Consider the following 23,527-nt stretch of genomic DNA (forward strand, 5'->3'; position numbering starts at 1 on the left):
AGCACGTCCCCCCTCTCTCCGGCTCCTACGCGTAAGGGCAGCCAGGGGGCTCCGCACGCTGCCCCCGCCCCAAGCACTGGCTCCGCAGCTCCCATTGGCCGGGAACCACAGCCAACGGGAGCTGCAGGGCAGGACCCGCGGACAGGGCAGCGCGCAGAGCTGCCTGGCTGCGCCTCCACGTAGGAGCCAGAGGCGGGACTGCCGCTGCTTCTGGGAGCCGCTTGAGGTAAGCGCCACCCGGAGCCTGCATCCCGCACCCCAACCCCCTGCCCCAGCCATGATCCCCCTCCCACCCTCCGAACCCCTCAGTCCCAGCCCAGAGCACCCTCCTGCAACCCAAACCCCTCATCCCCAGCCCCACACCAGAGCCTGCACCCCCTGCTGGAGCCCTCATTTCCACCCCCCCAACCCCCCGAGCCAGCCTGGTGAAAATGAGCGAGTGAGTGAGGGTGGGGAGGAGAGTGAGCCACAAAGGGAGTGGGGGGATGGAGTGAATGGGGGGGCGGGGCCTTGTAGAAGGGGTGGGGCCTCAGAGGAGGGGCAGGGCAGGGGGCGGGGCAAGGGTATTCAGTTTTGTGCAGGTAGAAAGTTGGCAACCCTAGGGTTTTGACATATGTTCTGGTTTTCCTCCATAACTGTGAGGTCTAGAACTTTAAAAGAAAAACACATGCAATCAAAGATTCTCACATACACTTGCCTCTGGGTGCTGGGGCTTTAAGAAATACCCCAAATATCACAAGATTTGCAATAAATTCACCAACGTTGGCTTTGCTGCCTAAGGGACACATAAGATGACTGGCTGCATTTAAGGGGGTCTGTGGAATGCCTGGAATGTAGCTACAGAGTCCTAAAATGTATCTCCTGGGATCCTAAAATGTGGCCCACATGCTCTCTCCCATTAACCATGTGGTGAGAACAAAGCTGTTTTTAGTATTGGCCTTCTCAAGCTATTTCTAGACATCTCCCAAGGACAATGCAAGCACACACGCAGGTCCCTTACCGTAATAAAGTTTAGGCTCTTGTGTGTTTTTCCCATCATATTTCCCAAGAGACATTTTTACTGTACCTTTGTTTGGCAGGGATAGTACCTCCTTGTCCATCTACAACATGCCCACCATGCTACGATTGTTATAGGAAAATAAAACAATGATTAGAAAACACAGGCCCCAGTCCTGCATGAAACTCTGTGTTGGGTGCAGGGGGTCCATCTGCACGGTGATCAGTACAGAAGCAGGGCCATAGCACTGTCTAGTGATTAGAGCCTAGTGATTATGGGATTGTGGGGGGGAGGGTCAAGATACTTGGTTTTTATTCCTGACTCTGCCACTGCTTCATGCAGTGATCCTGGGTAAGTCTCTTCACTGCTCTGTGCCTCCATTTCTCCATCTGTAAATTTGGGAAAATAATATCCACCTCACAGAGGGGTTGCGTGAGGCAGACTCAGCCCTTGGGGAGCGCTATGAAGAAGGAAACACATCATTTAATAAAATGGTTAAACATTTTGGCCCAGAGTCACAAAGGTATTTAGGTTCCTAATATCCATTGAAAGCAATCGAAGTTATGACCCTAAATACCTTTGTGGATCCAGGCCTTTGGAACTAATGCCGAAGGGGAACATTTCACGCAACAAACTAAGGCCGTGATCCACCAAGCTGCTCCTCATGGGTGGGCGTCTGTGACGGCACAGAACCTGGCCGATGGATTTCAGTGGGGCTCTGTGTAAGTGCTGGGATCCACCCACAGGAAGCAGCTTGCAGCATCATGGTCTAAAGAAATAAGGTCCAGATCCTCAAAAGTACATAGGCTCCTAACTTCTGAGTTGGGCCTAAATGAACAAGATCCTGGTGCAGGTGAATCATTTCCTTTTGCTGCTGCCTTCCAGGTCCTTAAAGGTACAGAGAATATGTAGCCTGGTTTTTGGGAGCTAGCAGAAAGTGAAAACAAGCAGCCAGGCCTGGTCACAAGTCGAGAGCTGCTGAGCACCCATGGCTCCTGATGAAGTAACTGGGCTCGGCAGCCCCTATGCACAGAAAGGTGTTCAGTCAAATGCTGTCGCCACCATCCAGTACTGAGCAGCATCCTGCTTTGGAGAGGTAACTGTACCTGCAGCAGGTGAGTAACTTAATTCCCACTGCAGCTAAGTCCCACCCCTTGCCTATCCTCATTGGTGGTGACACCAGCTAGCTCCCGCTGGGCCACTTCTGATAGCGTGAGATTCCTTCAATGAGACTGAAGTAAGGAGACACGTCCCAGTTTCTTCTGCCCTGGGCACAGAACAGAGTGTGAGTGAGAAGGAGCCCACCCTGCTGCGCTCAGCACTACCAGCAAGGTAGGGAAGGGGTTTGGGAGGGGTGATGGAAAGGCCCCAGGGCTGAGTGAATAGCCACCCCGTTCTGCTGAGCCCTTCCAATGCAGATTTCACATCTTTAAGAGCAGAAATGAGGGAATCTCTGCTGCTGGAGCTCAATAAGCGTTGGGTCATATAAATCACACTGCAGAGAGACATTTCCCCATGGCATTAGACATGTCCTGAAGGGGACCCTCCAAAACTGCTGAGAATAGCGAGATTAGCAAGGAGGCACATTCCCCCTGTGAAAGAGAGTGAGCTTGATGTTTACAAGGCAATGCCCATATGCCATGCTACACTGAGTCAGCTCCTCTCCTGGCAGGTTGCCTTGGCAGTAGAAGGCACGGCCCAGGCAAATTTAACAATCCGGTGTGGGATGAGGAGGGAGAGAGTGCTATCTAGTGGTTAGAGCAGAGGACTCAGAATCAGGACTCAGGGTGTCTGTTCCCAGCTCTGCTACCAATTTGCCAGTCAATCTTGGGCAACTCTTAGCTTCATCTCTCAATTTCTCCACCCGTAAAATGGAAATAAGAATGTCTAACACTAACGAGTGTTCTGAGGCTTCATTTATTGGCTCTAAAATGCCTTGAGAGCCCCAGGGGAAAGGCACTAGAGAACTTCTATAATAGAAGGTTATGTAATATAGAGTGCAGTGAACGAGGCAGAGGCTAGGGTAACAGGACACGGTGTGGCGTGCATCCCGACATGATGTGCCCAGAGATCAAGATACCCCATTTCTAACACAGGGTGCAGGCTAATGGTACCTTGATGGAAAGATCACACGACTCAGTGTGCCATGATGCATCTCAGTGGCAGAGCACAGAGCAACAGGCTGGCAGTTCCCTATGCCGGCCAAGTACAGGCCTCCTGCGAGAAATCAAACGTCAAGTGTTTCGAGGCAGTTGATGCTGGTGCAAGCAAACAAATGGAAGAGAAGGGACATGTGCATTTGAAATCAGCAACTGGCATCCCCTAAGCCAGTGGTTCTCAACCCATGGCCTGCGGTCACTTGCGGCCCATGTGACATCCTCAGAGCCATACGGGTAATATATATTGTGTGTGGATGTGGCCCACATAACACAGAGAGCTGCATATGCAGCCCACAGCGGTAAATAGGTGGAGAACCACTGCCCTAAGGTTTGGCTTATTTTGGTGACAAGTCCGTAAAGAAAGGTTGCATGAGTCTGAATTTTTGGATCAGGCCGAGCACCGCCTTGAGCCTCCATGAAGGCTACACTATGTCTTCCCGTTGCTCGTACACAGCAGTATATTGAGTGGCTTGGTCTGGTGTCATGTGTCACGGAGTCCCTGGGCGATGCTCTGGAACTGCTCCCCATGAAGCCAGTCGGGACTCTGGGGCAGTCTCCTTTCTGTGAGCAGCCTGTCTTCAGGACACACAGCTCACACAGCTTCCACCTTCCTGGGTCTGACCTCGGAGCATTCAGCATCCTCTGCCCCTCCGTGCGCTTCCCCCAGCGAGTCCACTCAGGCAGGGCTCCTGGGGAAGCCAGAGGGTCCTGCACCCCAACTTCGCAGTCAGACATGACTCTCAGCCAGCCAGTAAAACAGAGGTTTATTAGATGACAGGAACATGGTCTAAAACAGAGCTTGCAGGTGCAGAGAACAGGACCCCTCAGCTGGGTCCATTTGGGGGGGGGGAGCAGTGAGCCAGACAACCACGTCTGCCCTTCACTCCATGTCCCAGCCAGCCCCAAACTGAAACTCCCTCCAGCCCCTCCTCCCCTGGGCCTCCTCCTCTCCCGGGCCAGGAGGTCACCCGGCTCCCCTGCTCTCCAACCCCCCAGCTCCCACCCCACAGGGGGGAAGGGCCCAGGCCACCAGCCGCCAGGAAACAGGGCGTCGGCCATTCTCTGTGTCCAGACCCCTGCACACACCTGCCCTGTAGGGCTCTGCAATGACCACACACCCCCACCCCACCCCCCAGACACCCAAGAACTGCATAGGGGAAACTGAGGCACCCCCACAATATTCGGAGGAAACATCAAGAACAGTCCCACTTCGTCACATCATGTATCATGACGGGAGGCATCTTCACCTTTAAACACTGAAAGGGTTTTGATTGCCTCACTGTCGGAGATGTGGGGAGAGGTGGGAATTTTGGAATTTACACCCGGCGTTTAGCTTCTGATAGAGAGCCCAGGCTTCACTTAAAACATCATTATGTTCCTTGTTCAGAGACTTCCCCTGAAACAGAGACAGAGCGTGAGAACTCAAGCCAGAATGAAAAGCCTGAAGGCCAAGTTTAAGAAGACTGAAGTGAGTATTGCTGAAGGGGGGCTGAGGTTTCAGTAGGGGGCGCTCTCCTTTGTGGCACTGCCAGATTGATGCCCCAGCATGATGCTAGCGGATACTGTGCTGCTGTTTCTCCATTGAGAAATGAAACGGACACCCTAACTGCGATCATTCATTTTTGAACCCCATGGCATTTTTGCAAGAGTGAGGGTATTGCCACCCACGGCCAAATGACAGCTCGGGTCATTTACATTCGAGCAACCTAAGTTCCCCCCTGCGGTTTCAACTGGATGCAGCATTATCCACTCCTGGTCCGTCACCTAGGAGTCACAAAGGGTGTGTTTCATACTGTCAGCTTGGGAAGCGCTCTGGGCCCCCTTTGTATGAAGAGGACGCTGAAGTCATTATCTTTCCAGCCAAGGGTTCACCAGAACTAAATCTGAACATCCCCCGCCATTGGCTACTGGAGCAAAGTGTCCTGGCCAGGCTAGAATGACGGCCTCCTCCCCTACTCTTGTGCTGTCCTTAGTCAACTGGTCTTTCTTTTCACCTGTATGTGTTACTCTAGTTCTGGCCTTCCATCTTCTGGGGCATGGCCAGTATCTGTGCTGTCTCACGTGGCCACCGAACTGTTTGCTAAATTCCAAATCCACTGCCTAACGCTGCCCTCCTTTACCTCCCTGCACTCCGCTGAGTGCCATGGGGTTGCCCAGGGGTAGCTGGACTCCTCGGGGCAGTGGTGAGTCTCCTGGTCTTCACCTGAAATGGTACAGCTGCGCCACTTCAGTGTAGATACTACAGCGACGGGAGAGTGACAGGAAACCGAGACAACTCACAAGGCTTCTTTGTGGCCTTTATATCTGCCGTGTGAGCAAGTTTCTTTCCTAGTCTGCTCTACAGACGGTACCACCCTGCTCCCTGAGATTTGGCTTTATTAGCAAAACTCTAACAATAGCACCACAAAGCTCAGATCGTGCCTTTTGCCCGGGCTTGACTGGTCCTAGCGTTCCTCCCTCCAGAGTGCTCAGCCCGCTCTCTAGATCCTCTCTTGAAAGATCCACTCCCACCTCCTTGACTCAATGAGCCAGGAGAACCCCCTTGATCCTGCTGGGAAAGGGTTAACATCTGCAAACAGGGTGGGACACTTCAGCTAGTAGTCCCATTGAAGTCAGTCGGCCCAACTGTGCTCCCACTGAAGTCACCAAGACTACCGCGGACAGGACACCAGGCTGGGAGCCAGGGGAACCTAGCTCTGTTCCCAGTTAGCTTCCTGACTCATTGTTTGACCTTGGGCAAGCCACTGCCCCTCTATGCCTCAGCTTCCCCATCTGTAAAATGCGGATAATACTGCTCACTCACCTTTGCCAAGTGTTTTGAGACCAATGGATGCAAAATGCTCTAAAAGTGTGAAGTATTCTTATCACTCCTGGGAGTAGGGTGAGCAGGATTTGGTTCATTGGGCTTCATGCCAATGGCCTGAAGAAGCTGTTTCTTCCCACTCTCTGTGGAGTCCAGCATATAGACTGGTTTTTCCTGACAGAGGGTCATTCTCTATAATAGCGCAGTGCGACAGGGTGCAATCACTGAGCCAGTGATTCAGCTGTCAGAAGTGGCTGCTTCTGTGCAATGGATCAAATTCCAGCTGGAAACAGGATCGTTCCAGAGAAAGGAACCGAAGGAAGGGGAAGAAATAAAGAGGGGAGAAAAGAAAGACAAAGCAGAGTAAAGGAGAGGGAGCGTGGGGAGCGGAGGTGGAATTTTAGGCCACGATTCTACAGCCAACTCTGCATGGACAGATCCTTGTGCCTGACAGAGCCAGCTGCAGGTTTTGGGATTTTGTATTGCATTCACACAGCGAGAGTGCATGGTCAAAGATCGTGGATATGCACTCACTGAGCAGCCAGACGTGCAGTTATGTCTGCTCTCCACCTGGCACAGAGAGCTCTGGGTGGATCCATCCAACAGAACAGGGTCGCCGGCTTGCCATGGTACAGGAGAGGTTTCTCACTCAGGTTTCCAGATCTGCAGAGCCAAGCGAGTCAGGTTTCCACTGGGGCGGAAGTAAGCCTAGGAGGCAAAATCAACACTCTTCAATTATTTAGCAACAAAGAGGAGGACTCCAGACCGCCAGCTTTAGCTTTGTGCATGCCGTGTGGATAAAAGGGCACTTCCCCTCCCAGCTGTAAGATGAAGGCAGAAGGGACGCTCTGTTTCCCCATGTTATGTATCCTCACACCTTCTTGTCAACTGTCTAAATGGGCCATCTTGATTATCACTACAAAAGTTTTTTTCTCCTGCTGGTAATAGCTCATCTTAACTAATTAGCCTCTCACAGTTTGTATGGCAACTTCCAACTTATCTGTATGTATATATATTTCTTCTTACTATATGTGCTATTCTATGCACCCGATGAAGTGGGCTGTAGCCCACGAAAGCTTATGCTCTAATCAATTTGTTAGTCTCTAAGGTGCCACAAGTCCTCCTGTTCTTTTTTTGGAGGAGGAGACTGTCTGTGGATCACCCATATGTGCAGAGGAATGGAGCTCGGAATAAAAACACAACCTCAAATTAGAAGGCAGAGAGAGAGCACTCTAACCTTGGTGTCTGGGTGCCAGGGCTGCAAATTTCATACCAAGCAGACACAGAGCTCTCATCTGAGGAACTGAATACTGGGTCCACATTCCACAGAAATAGGTTCGCGTTGGTACTATTTTTTAAATTTTTTTTTTAATTTAAAGTTTCCAGGCAGAGTAGCATAGTGGAAGCAGGATGCACATGCCTGAGATGTTAGTCTCAGCCCTCTCCTTGACTCACCGTCTGCCTCTGGAAAAGTCACTTAGCAATTCTGTGCCTCAGTTTCCCCAGTCTACATAAGGGGAATAAAGATACGCACCTCCTTTGTAGATCTATGGATTACAAGTGTGCCTAGTGCTAGGCGTGGGGATCACAGTGGGCATTTAAAGGCACATCCCGTTAATATGAAATATTGCCCTTTAAAGCTATTAACCGGTGGGATGGCTCAGCAGGAAACAAGAGGTTGTCAGCCAGGTCCTCTCCTCAAAGGGTAACATTCATGACAAGCCCTGTGCCTCTGGACAGGAAGCCCAGTCTTCCCTTCCCACTGACATTCTCCCCCCAACTCCGTCCTAGCCACTAATGTAGGGTCCTTCCCCATGGCATCTGTGCAAGACAAAGCTGAGCTTAACTCTTTGCTCACCAGGGTCCTGGAAGTCCCAGTGCATCCCATCACACCATGATTTAGGGGGATTTTACTAGCCGAAGCCCGTGATTCCTGGCCCCCTGACTCTGATCACGCCAAAGTAGGCATCCAAACTGCTTCAGCCTTCTTCAGAGCCACATGGAAACAGGGACCCCAGTGTCAGCAACAGGGTAACAAGCCGATGTTGCTGTTAGTAAAGCAATAGTTCATATTTGGGGGTGGGCATCCCTATGGCCTGGGGTCACTGTCCCTTTGATTTGGGGTGGGAATCCTTGCGGGAGGGGTGCCTCTGCTCCCCCGGCTTTGGTTTGGGGGTCCTTTCTGGGTTCCTGATCCCCTGCCTTGGGAGGTGCAACTGCTCCCCCGGCTTTGGTTTGGGGGTCCTTTCTGCCTGGGGTTCCTGATCCCCTAGCCTGGAGGGTGTCTCTGCTTCCCTGGCTTTGGGGGAGGTCCCTGATGCCTGGTGTCCCCACTCCTCTGGCTTAGGGGGGGAGAGGAGGAAAGAGTCTCTGCTCCCCGGTTGGGGGTGGGTGGGTTCTCCGTTCCCTGGCCCTGTGGGGGGGTCGGTTTGGGGGCGTCCCCCCCGCCCGTGGCGGCTCTGCTCGGCAGTCGGGTCTCTCCGCAGGCAGGGGGCAGGCGCCGCCCGGGCTCCCCCGCCGCCGGCCGAGGGAGGGAGGCGGATCCTCCGCTGCGGCTGGAGCCCGGCTCCGAGGGGCGGCAGCGCCGGGGTCCGGCGGCGGCGGAGGGTCCCGGCCGGCCGGGCTGGGTGGGTGGATGGCGGCCCGCCCGCTGCTGGGCACCATGAAGCAGATCTGCCTCTGCGCCGCCGCCTCCTTCGCGGTACGTCCCGCCCGACCTTCCCCGGCCCGGCCCGGCCCGGCCGCCGCCGGCTCCCGCTGGGCATCTGCCGCGCCGGGGGCCGGCCCCAGCTCCCCGGCCGGGCTGCCCCACACCCCTGGCGCCCCAGCTCCCCGGGCTGCCCCACACCCCTTGCCCCCAGCTCCCCGGGCTGCCCATGCCCCCCTGGCCCCGCAGCTCCCCGGGCTGCCCATGCCCCCCAGCTTCCCGTCCGGGCTGCCCCACACCCCTCGTCCCCCAGCTCACCGGGCTGCCCATGCCCCCCTGACCTCCCAGCTCCCCGGGCTACCCATGCATCTCTGGCCCCACAGCTCCCCGGCTGGGCTGCCCCATACCCCATACCCCTGGCCCCACAGCTCCCTGGGCTGCCCTGGCCCCCCAGCTCCCCGGCCGGGCCGCCCCACACCCCCCCGGCCCCCCAGCTCCCCGGCCGGGCCGCCCCACGCCCCCCCGACCCCGCAGCTCCCCTGCCTTATCTGGAGATCAGCTGGATCCCATCCCTGCTAGAACACCTGCAATTCCCTCTCCTGCCCACCCTATCAGTTGGTGCCCTGGCCTAGGCTCCTTGTCTTGCCCCTGCCCCTGTCTGACCTCGGGGGAGCACAGGTTATATCTCCAGCCTACCCATCAATTTCCTCATCCCCAGGAGGATGATCCCCCCACTCCCTGCCCCCTACCTACCTACCTGCCCTGGGGTTACTCTAGGCTGCTGGCACCAGCGTGAGCTCATGTCAGTGAGATCCTTAGGAACAAGGCAGCTGTTCCTCGTGGGATGTGCTCCCCAGAGGAGCTGGGTGTCTGTGGCTTCTGTTGATTTCAAGATGAATTGCAGGGCTCAGCACCCATCCGGCTTGGTGGTGTCCGTGTGGCCCGGGGTTCTGAGGGCTGGACCATCAAAGGTGGCTAGTGGTAGCATGGGCCCTGGGATTAGGAGTAGTTTAGGAGCCGGTCTGCAGGGATAGACGACATTCCCCGCTCTCTAAAGGTGACTTCCATTTTCACCGCAGCTGAATCGTCCTTTATAGGCAGCCACTCTCTTAATTTAATTAGGGGCCTCAGTGCTTTCCCCCTCCACCGGTGCTCCATGTCATTGAATTAAACCTGCACCCCAGCCCTTCAGTACCCGGGGAGAGCAAATGTGGAACCCTGCAGCCCCGATGGGGTGGTAGTGATTGTGACTAGGCCCTGAGTCTGCAAAAGTTTGTGCCCATGCTTAGCTGCGTGCACCGTGATGTGCAAATGTAAGCACATATGTAAGGCTTTACAGGATCAGGACCTTAATGGGGAACTGTGGCTGCATCTTGACTGCAGGGAGACAAGCAAGGGATGAAACCTATGAGAGGTGTTCTTTAATCTGCTGGCATGGGAGGTAGGTGAAAAGTGGCGTGTTCCCACAGATTTCCATGAATTCTGCTGTGAGTTTTCTGGGTAGAGTTCAGCTCGCTTGGTTCCCAGGTGTTGGTGGCGGCTTGCAACGCAGACCAGTGGATTCTCAGCGTTTTACAGAAAAGTAAAACGCAAAGCTGGTTACAAGACAAAAAGAAAACTTCTCTGGCAGGCACGGAGATCAAAGCGTGATGTCAGCTGGGATTCCCCGGAACCAGGTTGCCAGCCAAACCGCAGGGAGTTCAGAGAAGAGCAGCAAACCCGCAGAGAGGCTGGAGGGACGGTCTTGTGAGCACTGCGTCAAAGAAGGAAAGCCGTTTTTCAAAAGCAGTCACTGATTTTGAGGGCCTCGGTTACTGGTTGCCCTCTGATTTCCAGAGGGGGTTGGTGACGGGTGCTGGGCAGCTCTGGAAATCAGGCCCCAGGTGTCTAAAATTGTGCAATGAAAGACCAGTGGCATGTCTATGCTGTGGGCAATATAGCGCATCCTACGGCTACGGAGGGGGCTCGTCTGTCGATGTAGGTAATCCCCCTCTCCGAGTGGCAGCAGCTAGGTGGGTGGAAGAATTCTTCCATCGACCCGACTACGTGTACACCCAGGGCTAGGTCAGCTTAACTCTACGGCACTCAGGGTGTGAAAAGGCGGTAGCTAGATGGATGGGAGAATTCTGTCTGCACAGGGGGTTAGGTTAGTTTAATTGCATCGCTCAGGGGTGTGGATATTTCACACCCGTGAGGTCATTATGCTACCTTGTTTCCCAGCGTAGACCAGGCCTAGGCTGATCTAGATGTGCAGTATGGAACAGGGCTGAGGCACCCAAAGTCAGCCGACACTTCTGTCAGAGCTGGCCCAAATTGGGCTAGTTTGGCTAAGGGGGCCTGAGCCTGTCTCTGAACTCAAGGGGAGTTTTGCCCCTGTGTTGTTCTCTTTATTTGGGTTCTTATCCATTGCCCGTCACCACGGTCTCAGGGCACCCAAGAAAAGAAACCCCACGTAGTGAAGAGCATAAACACCAGGGAAAGAGCAGAATTATTTAGACCAGCAGAAGGGGGCGAAAGCACTAGGGGGAATTGGATAAAATGAAGAAAATGTAGGGTAAATATCAGTACAATCTTCTAAGATTGCGGAATGGTCTCCCTCAGGGAAAGGAGCCCCATCAGCCGGGCCCTTTCAAACTAGATGGGACGAAGCTTGAGAAAATAGAGGGGAGCTTGAGAAAATAGAGGCAGCCCAGCCCTGCCTTGGTTGAGGGACTGCACCAGATGGGTCGAGGAGTCTTTTCCATTTCTGATTTCTGTGCATTGCGGAGACCATGTCGTGCGCCAATTGTGGGGACTCCATTGTGGCACTGAGTGGAATCCTTCGTGCCTGGGGTGTGTCAGTTCCCTCTTAAGATCCGACTATGGCTAAGGAAGCTCAGCCGAACAGCCTGCAATCGGCCTGCCTGCGGAGCTCATCTGCCCCATTCCTGCAGTACTGTGAGCTCCCCTCCGGGGTTAATGTGTTTATCCTCGCGGCACCCCGCTGTGGTAGGGCAGTGATGATATTTCATTGCACCGATGGGGAGCAGACGCACAGAGAGGCTAAGGCCCGGATCCTCCAAGGTATAAAGGTGCCTAACAGCAAGATCTAGGCCTAAGTGACTTACCCAAGGTCACACAGGGAATCTGTGGCAGAGCAGGGAATCAACCCTGGAGCTCCTAGGTCCCCGGCTAGCATCCCAACTTCCTCTGTTGGATGTATCCTTTTCTCCTCCCCATCTGGTGGGCTGCAGTAGGGCTCCGAAGTCCCTAATTTTGCCCCTGTTTGGGTTTCAGAACCACGACTGGGGTAAGAATGATGAGAAGCTCCTACAGGCCGTGGACTACAACGACCCCGAGAAGGTGACGGCTCTACTCCTCCGCAAGGGCCTGGTCCCCACCAAACTGGACTCGGAGGGCAAATCCGCGTGAGTCACTTCCCCCGTTAAAGAGACTGGGCCAGCGTCTCAGTTCCCCCCATCTCTGGGTTTGGGGTGATAGCTTTAAGGCACCGTTGTCCTCTCCATAGTGTGGGGCCTTGCCTGGGCTGTGGCGTATGTGAGAGCAACCCGAAGGCTGCTCTCTCACACTCGTTTCTTCTCACAGCTCCCCTATTCACAAGTGGCCCTATGGTAACAAACCAGTGGGCGTGGCCAAGAGTTGATCAGCAACCCTACAAAAATAAACCAGAGAGGAAGAGACTGGCAAGGAAACAGATTAGTAACAAGTTGGGGTTTTTAAAGGATTTTTTGTAAATATGGAAACTTCTCAGACTCTAGCCTTTTAAGCAGAGGTGGTGGCGGGAGGGGTCTCTGGAGTATGAATGGTGACGGGAGCTCCCCGGTTGTGTCACAGGTTCCACCTGGCTGCAATGAGAGGGAACGTAGACTGCCTGGAAGTGATGCTCGCTCATGGAGCGGACGCCATGACCACAGACAGCTCCGGTAGGCAGCGCGGTCTGACTCCCTGATATGACGTGACAGTGGGGACATTGACTTGGGCCATTTTGAGCTGGACAAAGCAGTAGAAAACATTCTGCTGAGACCGCTCCTGTACTGTGCAAGGGGCATAGGAATTAAATGGGACCTTATGGATCTCTGCCCTGTCTAGTTTCTGTGTTTCCCAGCCATAGGATCAACCCCATTCCTGTGGAGCTGCCAAGCTTCCCCTTTCTGAGGGGTGGCAGGCTCCTCTGGGATCCTTTAGTCCAATCTCCTGGTCGTTCGCCAACCCTTCCCGGGCTAAAAGGGACGGATCTCTCCAAATCCCTGCAATCTCTGACTCAGCGGCTGAGTAAGCTTGGTGATCCTCGGAAAGAAGGTGTCAAAGCCGCTCACCATTCTTACTTTAAAAACTCCCCTGCAGGCTTGAGCTGAGCACGGGCAAAAGGGGTGATGAGAAATCTTGTGTCTGTCAGAGCCCAGCTGCATCTTGGGACCCTGCATTCCACGGCAGTCCTAACGGCAATGGTTAGAGCAGTGGACTGTGTCCCAGGTGGATAAGAATCATCACGCACTTGCTAATTGCTGGCAGTGGTTCTGGTAGTGTGTGTAAAAGCCATGTCTGGGACCTGCCTCCTTCCACATACTAGCGTGTTCTACTGTGCTCTTAAGAGGGGTATGGGCATCTCCTCTGCATGCTTTGGACTCAGAATAAAAATGGTCTCAATATTTTAAAATGTACACTGTAGGAATAAGAACAGGAGGACTTGTGGCCCCTTGGAGACGAACAAATTTATTTGAGCGTAAGCTTTGGTGAGCTGCAGCCCACTTCATCGGATGCATTCAGACTAACACGGCTGCTACTCTGAAACTTGGCCCTATAGGAACAGCTTCAATGAGATCCTGCAGCCTGCTTTGGGCCGGGCTTTTGTTGCATCTCATGAGCTAAGCAAGGTCTGGCCAGTTTGCTCTTTGGATGGGAGACCTCCATGGGCCACTGAGGTGTTTCAGGAAAGGGGTGTTGGCGATTCAGTGAATGTTCTTCTCTTTCTCCCAAACTGATAATAAAATAGTGCCCCAGCTGGTTGCTAGGGGGCGCCGTGCTGCTGGATTTCCTGTTGTTTGGCTCCTGACCACTTAGAGCTATTCCAGATCTGATTCCATGGTGCTTCTCCTCATGCTAGGAGAGTTAACCCTGGATTCCTAGTCAGATTCCAGCTTGGCAAATTACATTGTCTCCCGTTTTTCTCATGCACTTCTTATTGGATAGAGGAATCCCCATTTCTTAAGCCACTGCGTAGCGCTGCTGTGAACTACTGTATTAACTAGCTGTTGCGTCCTTCCCCAGAGGTGGCTGCAATTTGGTGGTGGGTGACGTGATCCATGGATGTCGATTACCTGCCTCGGGGTGGGGGGGCAGGGGTGGAGAATAAATTGTTTCATGCTGAGGATTTGTTTTGATCTCCCTGGGTGCACATATAAAGGATCGCCATCATTATGATTACCTCTTGACCTGCCAGTCTGTCTCTTTCCAGGGTACAACGCGCTCCACCTGGCCGCGAAACACGGCCACCCGCAGTGCGTGAGCAAACTACTGCAGGTAAGAGCAGAGCAGAGCAGTGGGAGCCTGGAGTTCAACAGGGAGGGATGTGTTCATTGTTGGTGTTGAAGCACTGAAGACTGGAGATCAGGGTACAGGGAGCTTGTGGGGAATAGAGCAGCCCTCGTAAGATTCACCTCCTGCGCGTGCTCCTGGCCATGTAGAGATATTGTCCATGTGACCGTTCAGTCTAAAAAACAACCTAGGCAGGGTTGGAATTGCCATCTGGAAGTGAAATCTCCATACTAGGACTGGTCAAACATTTTCCATCTAAACTGGTTTTCAATGGAAAATTGGGATTTTGACCAAGTGTTTTGTGAAGTGTCTGCTTTCCGGGGAAAACTTGTTTATTTGGCTTTTTGTGTGTGTATAAAAAAAACCAGAATCCCTCAAAAACCAAAATATTTTGATTGGGATATGCTGCCACAGTGCCTCATGGGAGGTGTAGTTAAGTTGCCATGTACCTATTTTCCTCTATAGGCTGAGCTCCTTGGCCAGACTATGTCTCCCTTGATGCACTATGGCCGGGGACTCCCATGATGGGCCTGCCTCCCCTCCCAAGAAGGGAGACCGTGGTGCATCATGAGAGTTGTAGTCCGACCAGGGAGCACTGCCTATAGAAGAGAATGCAAGCATGGGGCACCCAACCTACAGCTCCCATGAGGCACAGTGGCAGCATTTGAGACATTTAAATTTTTCAAGAAAAATCTTTCAGCGTGCAAATTTTTGGTGAGAAAAATGGGAAAATACCCATTTTCTGACCAGCTCTGTCCAGTCCATGAATGACCCCCCGAGCTGTTTGGTCTCCTCCAGAGGCTATTACATGAATAGGTCAGCAAGATAGAGTGTAGGTCAATACATCCCATCCCTCAGCCTCTCTCTTCTGCCTTCCCTATTGAACCCAGCAACGAGTGACTGGACACAGCAGAACTCCACAGCTTAGCATTACACTGTGGGCACCTGCAAGGAAAAGGGAACCTTGATCCTGGCCAGTTACCCTTCCTTTTGTGGGTGACCTCAGACGGGGCCTTGCTGAGCCAGCCAGGGATTTGCAGAAGGTGTCACCATAGAGCAGCCGTGCCTTGGTGTTGTGAATGAGGGGACGGTGCAGTAGTGTAGTCGAGAGTAAAAGCGGGAAAAGGGAGTTTTCCCACTTCTCATGTGGGGAATGTGTTTTTTAGTTCAGGTTAGTTTACCTGTGACGTTTTGGGGGCTCTGCAACGCTGGGTGCCTGGAATGCTGCACTGTTGTGGCTGACAGCCAGCAGGCAAGCATGCGGGTCACACCCTGGCTTCCATCTCCCCGTTACTGTTTGCAGAGTGACCCCAGTCCGGAATTTCCCCAAAACCACCTGCCTCTCCAGCATCCAGCCCTCTCCTGGAACACACAGAAATTATTAACTTCATTGCCCCTCTGAAGAGTCAATAGGCGGCAGCTCATTAATGGAATTGGGGTTTGACGAACACTCTGATTTCAGTCACAGCACTGCACTGGTTCACAGAAAACGTAAAACAAGGTTATTAAACAAAAAGTCAGAGGCTTGAGTGATCCCAGATGTAAGGAATAAAGATAAACAAAGCAGAAGTAAAAAGATGCCTCTAAGACTAAACCTTGATTTGAGAAAGTTACAGTCTTGGCCCAAGTAGGTTTCTCACCTAAACTTAATTCCCAGGAACTTCAGCCCCCTTGGTTGAAGGACCCAACTTTCTGTGATTTCTAGGTCTCTGCCCCCTTGAATCCCCCTAGTGATGGATCACTACGGGGTTCTCTCCCCTTTCTTTTTATAACCCAGGAAACCTTCGCAATGTATTCTTTGACAACTAAGCCCAGACCAAGGTTCGCTCTCCTGTCACAGGCTTTCATAAAAGATCGTACCTGCTACACTTTTATAATATAGTAATGTAAACAATCCACTGAGTCAACTGCTTGTCATCTGAGGTTCAGACACCTTGTCTTTGCACTGGACGCTATCTTCCCCATTTGCTAGGTTGATGGCTTGGTTTACCTGTTATGTAAACATACCTTTGTTGTCTGCCTGACAACCAGGCTGGTCAGACAAGCAAATACACGTTCCTTTGTCTAAAGCAGACTAGTCTTATGGATTGCTTGCCCAACACACTTTAAGCACGTAATTCTGGTACATATAACTCTTTGTACACACCCTGTACATCTTAACGATTAGTGAGTTATGAGTTTTCCATGGATGTATTACAGGCAACCTTTCGGGTGTATAGCATGACAATGGTGCATTAGGTGTAATGAGTAAGAATTGCTGACACCCAGTACTTACCCGGGGGTGTCTCTGACAAATTACCCACTTCTTTTTTTTTTTCTTTACCCCTACCCCACCGGGAAGGTAGTGGTCACCTGTTCTTCTCTCACCATCTTCTCTGCCCATTAGGCATCTTGCCCAGTTGATGGAGCCGACAGCAGCGGTCGGACAGCGCTCCACCATGCAGGTCAGCAGAGCATCCTCCGCTCCCCCTCGCCTACATCTTAAACGCTGGTGTCAAATCAGCTGGGTAAACCGCCTGCTGGTAACTTGACTTGTAGTGAGGATGTCAAGGGCAGGTGGCTGCGCAGAAGGGTGAATGCACAGGGGAGTAAGGGCCAGGAGTGTGCCCAGATTCCATGGTGATGGAGCCACGGGGCCTAGACAGAAGAGTACGCTCTCTCCAGTGTAGTATTTGCCATTCTGGGCCAGATCCTGGCATGGGGGAGGGCTATGGAGGGGCAGTGAACAGGGGTTCACGGTTCCTCTTCTCCTCTCTAGCTGTCAGCGGCTGCATCTCATGCTCAGAGATTCTCTGCGATTTCAAGGCCTCCTTGAATACCAAGGACAAGGTGAGGCAGTTCTTTCCATCAGGTTTATGTTTTGTTGACCTTCAGGGGGTTGATTTCCCCTGCACAGAGAGTCAGCACAAGCCTAGGTGCCTCTTCCGCTCCATTGGAAAGGTGGTATAATGTAGCAGAGAACCAGATGTGCAGAGATCACCTCACCCACCACTGAAATGCAGCCACCTCTTGGGTGGAACGCAGCAGCTGTTTAACAGAACACAACAATAGCAGATATATCTATTTTACCTTCAGCTCCTAATGGATGTTGCTGTGTATGTACCCGAGATAGACAGAATAATGCCCGGTGTCAAAGGACATGAAGCGAAGAGGAATCTTGCATCTAAGGCTATATCTACACTACGGCCTCGGCAAAATTTATGTCGCTCAGGGGTGTGAATATTCCACCCCCCTGAGTGACATAAGTTATACTGTGTCAAGGTTCCTTCTCCACTCTGAACTCTAGGGTACAGATGTGGGACCTGCATGAACACCTCCTAAGCTTACTTTTACCAGCTTAGGTTAAAACTTCCCCAAGGTACAAACTATTTTACCCTTTGCCCTTGGACTTCCACTGCCACCACCAAACGTTTATCTGGGTTTATTTTTATTAGGAAAGCGTTGTTTGGAAACGTCTTTCCCCCCCAAAATCCTCCCAAGCCTTGCACCCCACTTCCTGGGCAAGGTTTGGTAAAAATCCTCACCAATTTGCATAGGTGACCACAGACCCAAACCCTTGGATCTTAAGAACAATGAGAAAGCATTCAGTTTCTGAAAAGAAGGATTTTAATAGAAGAAGTAAAAAGTAAAAAAGAATCACTTCTGTAAAATCAGGATGGTAAATACCTTACAGGGTAATTAGATTCAAAACATAGAGAATCCCTCTAGGCAAAACCTTAAGTTACAAAAAGACACACAGACAGGAATATTAATTCTATTCAGCACAACTTAATTTCTCAGCCATTTAAAGAAATCATAATCTAATGCATATCTAGCTAGATTTCTTACTAAGTTCTAAGAACCCATTCCTGTTCTGTCCCCAGCAAAAGCATAACACAGACAGACCCTTTGTTTTTCCCTCCCCTCAGCTTTTGAAAGTATCTTGTCTCCTCATTTGGTCATTTTGGTCAGGTGCCAGCAAGGTTATCCTAGCTTCTTAACCCTTTACAGGTGAGAGGATTTTTCCTCTGGCCAGGAGGGATTTTAAAGGGGTTTACCCTTCCCTTTACATTTATGACATACTGCCGTAAGCATGTGCACAGCGCTATGTTGGTGGGAGAACTTCTCCCGCCGACGTAGCTTATGCCCCTCGCGGAGATGGGTTTTCACCAGATGCGCTACAGCAGGCCCTGGGTTTTACGTCTCTGTTTAGTTTGCTTTCTTTGCACATGGTGTCCACCTTACAAAATAATATCTCGTCCAGCATCAGGAAGGACAGCCCAGTGGTTAGGGCACTAGCCTAGGAGTTGGAAGAGCTGGGTTCAGTTCCCTTCTCTGCCACAAACCTCCCGTGTGACCTTGGGCAAGTCATTTAGCCTTCCTGGACTGTGGGATAATAGCCTTGCCCTGCCTCATGGGGGTGGTTAAAGTTTGTGAAATGCTTTGAGGTCCCCAGCTGGAAAGCGCTGTAGAAGAGCCAGGTGTCATTATGATTAAGGGAAGGGTTGGTGTCCACCCCTGCCTGGTGATGGGACAGTGCGTGCTCCATGGGCTCGTTGTCCGTCTGCAGTGGGGTCTGGCTCTGGACGGATGGGAGGTGGGTACCAGACAGCGAGGAGGGCTGTACAAGAACCTGAACTGACTAGACTATATCTGAGCCAGGCTACCCACTGCTGCTCATTTACCCTGTCCCCCCATTGACGTTCCTTCGCCATGCCCCAACTTTAGGGTGGCTCCACCCCTCTGATCCTGGCAGCTAAGATGAGCCATTCAGAGCTGTGCCGGTACCTGCTGCATCACGGAGCTGCTGTGAACAGCAGAGACCAGCAAGGCAGGTGAGCTCTGAAAGGCCCTGGAAGGAAGGGGGGCTGGAGAGGCGAGGGTTAAAGTTTGGGGGTGGGGAGACTCATGGCAGAGAAGTGAGTCCTACCAGGCGAGCACCTGGGTCTGACTAGGGGCTAGAGGTCTCCAGCTGGCAACCTCTGGGTGAGCTGCTCAGGGCCTGGATCCCTCTTGACGTGGGGTGGGGGGCGGTCTGGACGAGTCAGGCAGGCACTGGCTGAGGCTCTGCGAGGAAGCGTCTTACAAAGCCGTAACCTAAATGGCCTGCGTAGATCCTGCCTTTGCCTCGTGTGGGCAGGGTGACGCCCCACCTTGAGATGGGGTTCCCCCGTGCAATGCCTGCTGGAGTCTGGCAGGGGTTCTCCCTCCCGGCCTGTTGCTGCGGGATATCCTGGCTGCCCCAAGCCTGATTGCAAACCTGGGCAGTCCTGTCTTCAGGGCAGAGAGGGGAGAGTGGGCAGGAGCAGTGGGAGAGAAGGGCTAGGAGAGTTGGCCCCAGCAGAGAAGGGGGTTCCCATCCAGTTCACCAGCCTCATGCCGCTGGCTCTGGTGGGTGAGTGGGGCCATCTCTCCCCCCATCCCCACTGTAGAACAGCCCTGATGCTGGCCTGCGAGAACGGCAGCGTGGAGACGGTGGAAGTCCTCATCCACGCCGGGGCGCGGGTCGGCATGGTGGACGCCAGGGGCCAGGACGCAGCCCGCTACGGCCTGGCCACGGGGAATGCTTTGATCCAGCACTACCTGCAGGACGCCTCCCAGCGCCACTCGTGGGCCAGCGGTAAGGTGCCCTGGCCACGTCCTTCCCGGGGTCTCAGAGCACCTTGCGATCACCCATGCGGCAGCGTCTTGCCCCTGCCCAGGGGGAGGCGGCAATGTCCCTGCTTTGCAGGTGGGGTGACTGGGTGGGGTCAGGGAGCATTGTGTTTCCCTGGGAGGGGGAGTTACCCGGGGCACCCCTCCTTTTACTCGCCCTGCTGCTCAAACTCTGGATGGGAAGTGCTTCTCCCTGGACTGGCCAGAGGGGGGTGCTGGAGAGCGATGGGCGGCACTTGCTTCCCATGGGCTGAGAGTGCGTCTGTCAGCTGAAGGGTAGGAGTTGGGTCCCAGACTTGGATCTGCCACATGGCACCATGGAGCCCGGAGCCCCAGAGGGGTGTCTGTCTGTCTGTCTGTCTGCTCCCCCTTGAGCTGAGGGGACCAGGCCACGGGTGGCCTAGTGCCCCTGGTCCCTCTAACCTCCTGCTGGTTTCTGTTTCCTCCCCTCTGTCTCCCACAGAAGAGGAGTCGGCTGAGCGAACGTCGCAGGTAAAGACGCAGGGGGCCTGGCCTAGCAGAGAGCCCCGTGTTCCAACCACTCAGGGGCTTCGGCAGAACTGGGCCGTCCTGACCCGGCTTGGCCGCGTCCCAGGGCAGGGGACGGGCTCGACGGGCTCGGACTGCTGCCCTCGTCGGGCTCGCGGGAGAACAGAGGTCCCGTGAAGTCCTCCTGGAACATGAGGCTTTTCAGGGGCCGGGGTGACTGGAGGGATTAGGAGCCCCTGGGGATGCTCCCGTCCTTGCTGCCCCCTCCCCAGTCGGGTTTTGCTGGGAGAGCTTCCGGAGCCCTCTCCCGTCGGTGTCTCCGCAGACGGCGTCGCCGAGCCAGCCTCCGCCCAACGAGAGGAACGGCAGCCCGAGAAAGAGGAAAGCCCCTCCACCGCCCCCCGGCACCTCCAGCCAGGTGAGGTGGCCATCGGCTCTGCCTCCCCCTCCCCTCCCCACACCCCAGCAGGCAGCCGCAGGAGAGCGTCCCCGAGCGTGTTGTGACGTTCCCGGGGGCTGTGGTGTTTCATGGTCTAGGCAGCTTCCGCAGTGGTGGTGACTCACCCTTTAGTAACCAAGTCAGCTGCAGCATTTGTGCACAACCAGGATGTAGCGATGGGGGGGGGGGCACAGCTGAGACAGCCAGGGAGGGGACCTACGTAAAGGGATTTGACCATTGAGCTGCAAAGGTGCTTATCTGGCCGCCACCCCCCTCGCATCTGGGCACCTCACAATCCTTACCAGGTTTATCCTCGTGACACCCCCATGCTGTGAGCCCCATTTTACAGATGGGGAGACTGAGGCCTGGGTCCCTCAAGGTCAAATTGTTGATTTCCATGGGAATGAGTCACCAACATACCTTCGAGGACCTGGGCCTGGGTGACTTGCCCAGGGTCATCCAGGAAGTCTGTGGCGGAGAAGGGAATTGAAGCCAGGCCATCCAAGCCTTAGACTAATGCCCTAATCATTGTGCCATCCTTCCCCTGTGCAGCCCTAAGGCATTTGCCTGCCCCCATGGGACCTTGCTAATGCAGGCGAGCTCTTCCCCCAGGCCTTTCCTAAGGGTGTGATCGACTTGTGTCCCTTGGCAGTAGAGAGAGACAGGCAGCCTGTGAGGCTTGTGTCCCTGGCTCTGACAAAGGGGCATGGTCCAGCCGCAGACTGGCACTGGCAGGCCATGGGTCGATCTTATGGGCATGGGGGGGTTCTAGTTAATTTCTCTTGCCCTGGTCCGGTTGCTTGTCTGCAAAGAGGGTTTCCCCATCTGCTGTTCACTGGGTAAATGCCCCTTCCCGGTGGTGGGAGTGGCGTAAGCAGGCAAGGGCTGGATACGCCACTCAGCGTCTTTCTGATGACGGGGTTCTGGGGGAGAACAAGAACTCCAGCCCCCTCCCCTGCTCTGGATTTCCCAGTGCTGTCTGAGCCCCTCTTTGGCTCCAGCTGCCCGGCCACTGAGTGTCATAACCCTGCCATGTCGCTTAAGCTAAGCAGGGGCAGGCCTGGTCAGTGGCTGGATGGGAGATGGTGAGTCAATAGGAAGTGCTCTTCTCTGAATTTATCTCTCATTAGGAGACCCCATGCTGCTGGAAGTACCATCTGTCAAAACTTAGGTGTAGACCTCCAAAGGAGGTCAGCAGTATCGTTGTCCCATTTTAGGGGGGAAACTGAGGCACAATTTGCCCAAGGTCACCCAGCAGATCGGGGCAGAACACAGGGCTCCTGAGTCCCAGCGCAGTGCTCTGATTACGCAGCAGTAGTCCTAGTATCATGGCCAAACTCTAGCTGGCAGGGCCACCCCCTCGTGGTTGCAGTTGGGTCCAAGACTCTGCTTTTATTTCCATAACCAACGTGCGGTGTGAAACAGCTGCCCCGCTGCCCCCTAGAGCTGGCTGCATTGGGGGATCGGGTGAAATGATCCCTGCACGTGTGTGTAAAGCCATTCTGTCCATTTGGGGGGGAGGTGGAAGGCATAAAGGGACTTCTGCGGGAACGGAGCTGGGGGCTTATTGGCTAAGCCAGCCGCCCTTCTGGCGGCTCCTCGTTCTCTCTGTGTGACGACTGTTACTGTTTTCAAGCGCGCCCCATGCTCTCTGGAGCACAGCTCCCCTTCCACAGAGCGGAGCAGCCGGATAGTCACCGCCAAGCCCGCCAGGGCTCGCCCTGCCCCAGCTGACACGGTGAGGATCCCCTGGCAGGGATACCGGGATGGGGTGGGCTGGGTACCCACTGCTTTACCCTGACTGCCCCACCTCTGGGATTCCCCACAGGAGGACAGGGAGGCCTACGAGGAGATCGTCCGTCTGAGGCAGGAACGGGCTCGGTTCCTGCAGAAGATCAAGGGCTTAGAACAGCAGCAGGAGAAGCAGAAGCGGGAGGTACTGATGTGATTCCCCCGCCCCGCGAGGGCCAGAGCCGGGAGGAGCCGGGTGACTGGGCGGGTTGGTGGAAGGAGGATGGAAAGGAAGGGAGCTGCTTGTGGCATCACCTTGGCTATTGCCAGAGGGTCTTGCACTGGCAAGGTGGGTGGGGAGGAAATTGAGAGAGGACGTCTTGTGGCTGGGAATGCCTGGCTGCTCATTCTGCGGCTCTGAGCCCACGGTCAGACCTGCTGATGCGTGACCATGGGCAGGACCAGGCTGCAGAGTTAACCATCTTGGACTCTCCTTGTGTTCCCACTAGCAGTTGGAGTTGGAGGAGGGCTCCCTACGCTCCATGGAGAAGCAGGTAGGCCAGGTGTTATGTCTCCGGAGACTGGACTCGGAGAGCTCTGAATGGGGGATGGGAAGGGGAAATGGCTTCATGTGGATGCTTCAGGGCATACGCTGGTCATCAGCTGGGGGTCAGGAGGAAATTTTGGGATGCCAGCGCCAGGTTAGGGATATAACGGGGTGGGGGTTACCCCGTCCTCCAAAGCATCTGGGATCTGCCACCATTGGAATAAGATACTAGACTAGATGGAGCCTTGTGAAAGATCCACCCCACCTGGTTTGGAAGGTACGGATGGGAATTGGCGCGAGTGTCCGGATCTAATGATGTGTCTAATTCTCTGATCCAGCTAAAGGAACTCCAGCAGCAACTGGCGGACAGTGAGGGGGAAAAGGAGCATTTGGGGAAGGAGGTTGAAGTGCTCCGGAGCCGCCTGTCCTTGCTGGAGGTAGGCGAGAAGGGGACAGGGAGCTTTAGGTCTTACCGAGTCACGCAGGAGGCCAGTGAATTGTGGGACTTTCCCTGACGTTGGCGCAGGTGTGATAGGGACAGTGCGG

General features: G+C 54.0%; 1 protein-coding gene across 8 annotated transcripts in view; it reads left to right on the forward strand.

The window, feature by feature from the left end:
- Nucleotides 1-95: 95 nt before the first annotated feature.
- ANKRD24 (ankyrin repeat domain 24) overlaps nucleotides 96-23,527 on the forward strand; it is a 31,138-nt gene continuing 7,706 nt past the window's right edge. Inside the window, exons 1-16 of one of the 8 annotated variants that reach the window (XM_073324608.2) lie at nucleotides 96-226; nucleotides 1,883-2,112; nucleotides 4,544-4,624; nucleotides 11,883-12,013; nucleotides 12,441-12,529; nucleotides 14,062-14,126; nucleotides 16,528-16,585; nucleotides 16,900-16,970; nucleotides 18,849-18,955; nucleotides 19,553-19,740; nucleotides 20,239-20,267; nucleotides 20,590-20,682; nucleotides 22,340-22,441; nucleotides 22,532-22,639; nucleotides 22,944-22,988; nucleotides 23,320-23,418. In XM_073324608.2, the coding sequence (XP_073180709.1) occupies nucleotides 4,589-4,624; nucleotides 11,883-12,013; nucleotides 12,441-12,529; nucleotides 14,062-14,126; nucleotides 16,528-16,585; nucleotides 16,900-16,970; nucleotides 18,849-18,955; nucleotides 19,553-19,740; nucleotides 20,239-20,267; nucleotides 20,590-20,682; nucleotides 22,340-22,441; nucleotides 22,532-22,639; nucleotides 22,944-22,988; nucleotides 23,320-23,418 (1,221 nt within the window). In that variant the 5' untranslated portion in view covers nucleotides 96-226; nucleotides 1,883-2,112; nucleotides 4,544-4,588. The other 7 variants (XM_073324611.2, XM_073324609.2, XM_073324612.2 and 4 more) reach the window with 7 other exon arrangements.

The sequence above is a fragment of the Lepidochelys kempii genome, chromosome 25 (assembly GCF_965140285.1).
Source record: "Lepidochelys kempii isolate rLepKem1 chromosome 25, rLepKem1.hap1, whole genome shotgun sequence".
NCBI classification, from domain to species: domain Eukaryota; kingdom Metazoa; phylum Chordata; order Testudines; family Cheloniidae; genus Lepidochelys; species Lepidochelys kempii.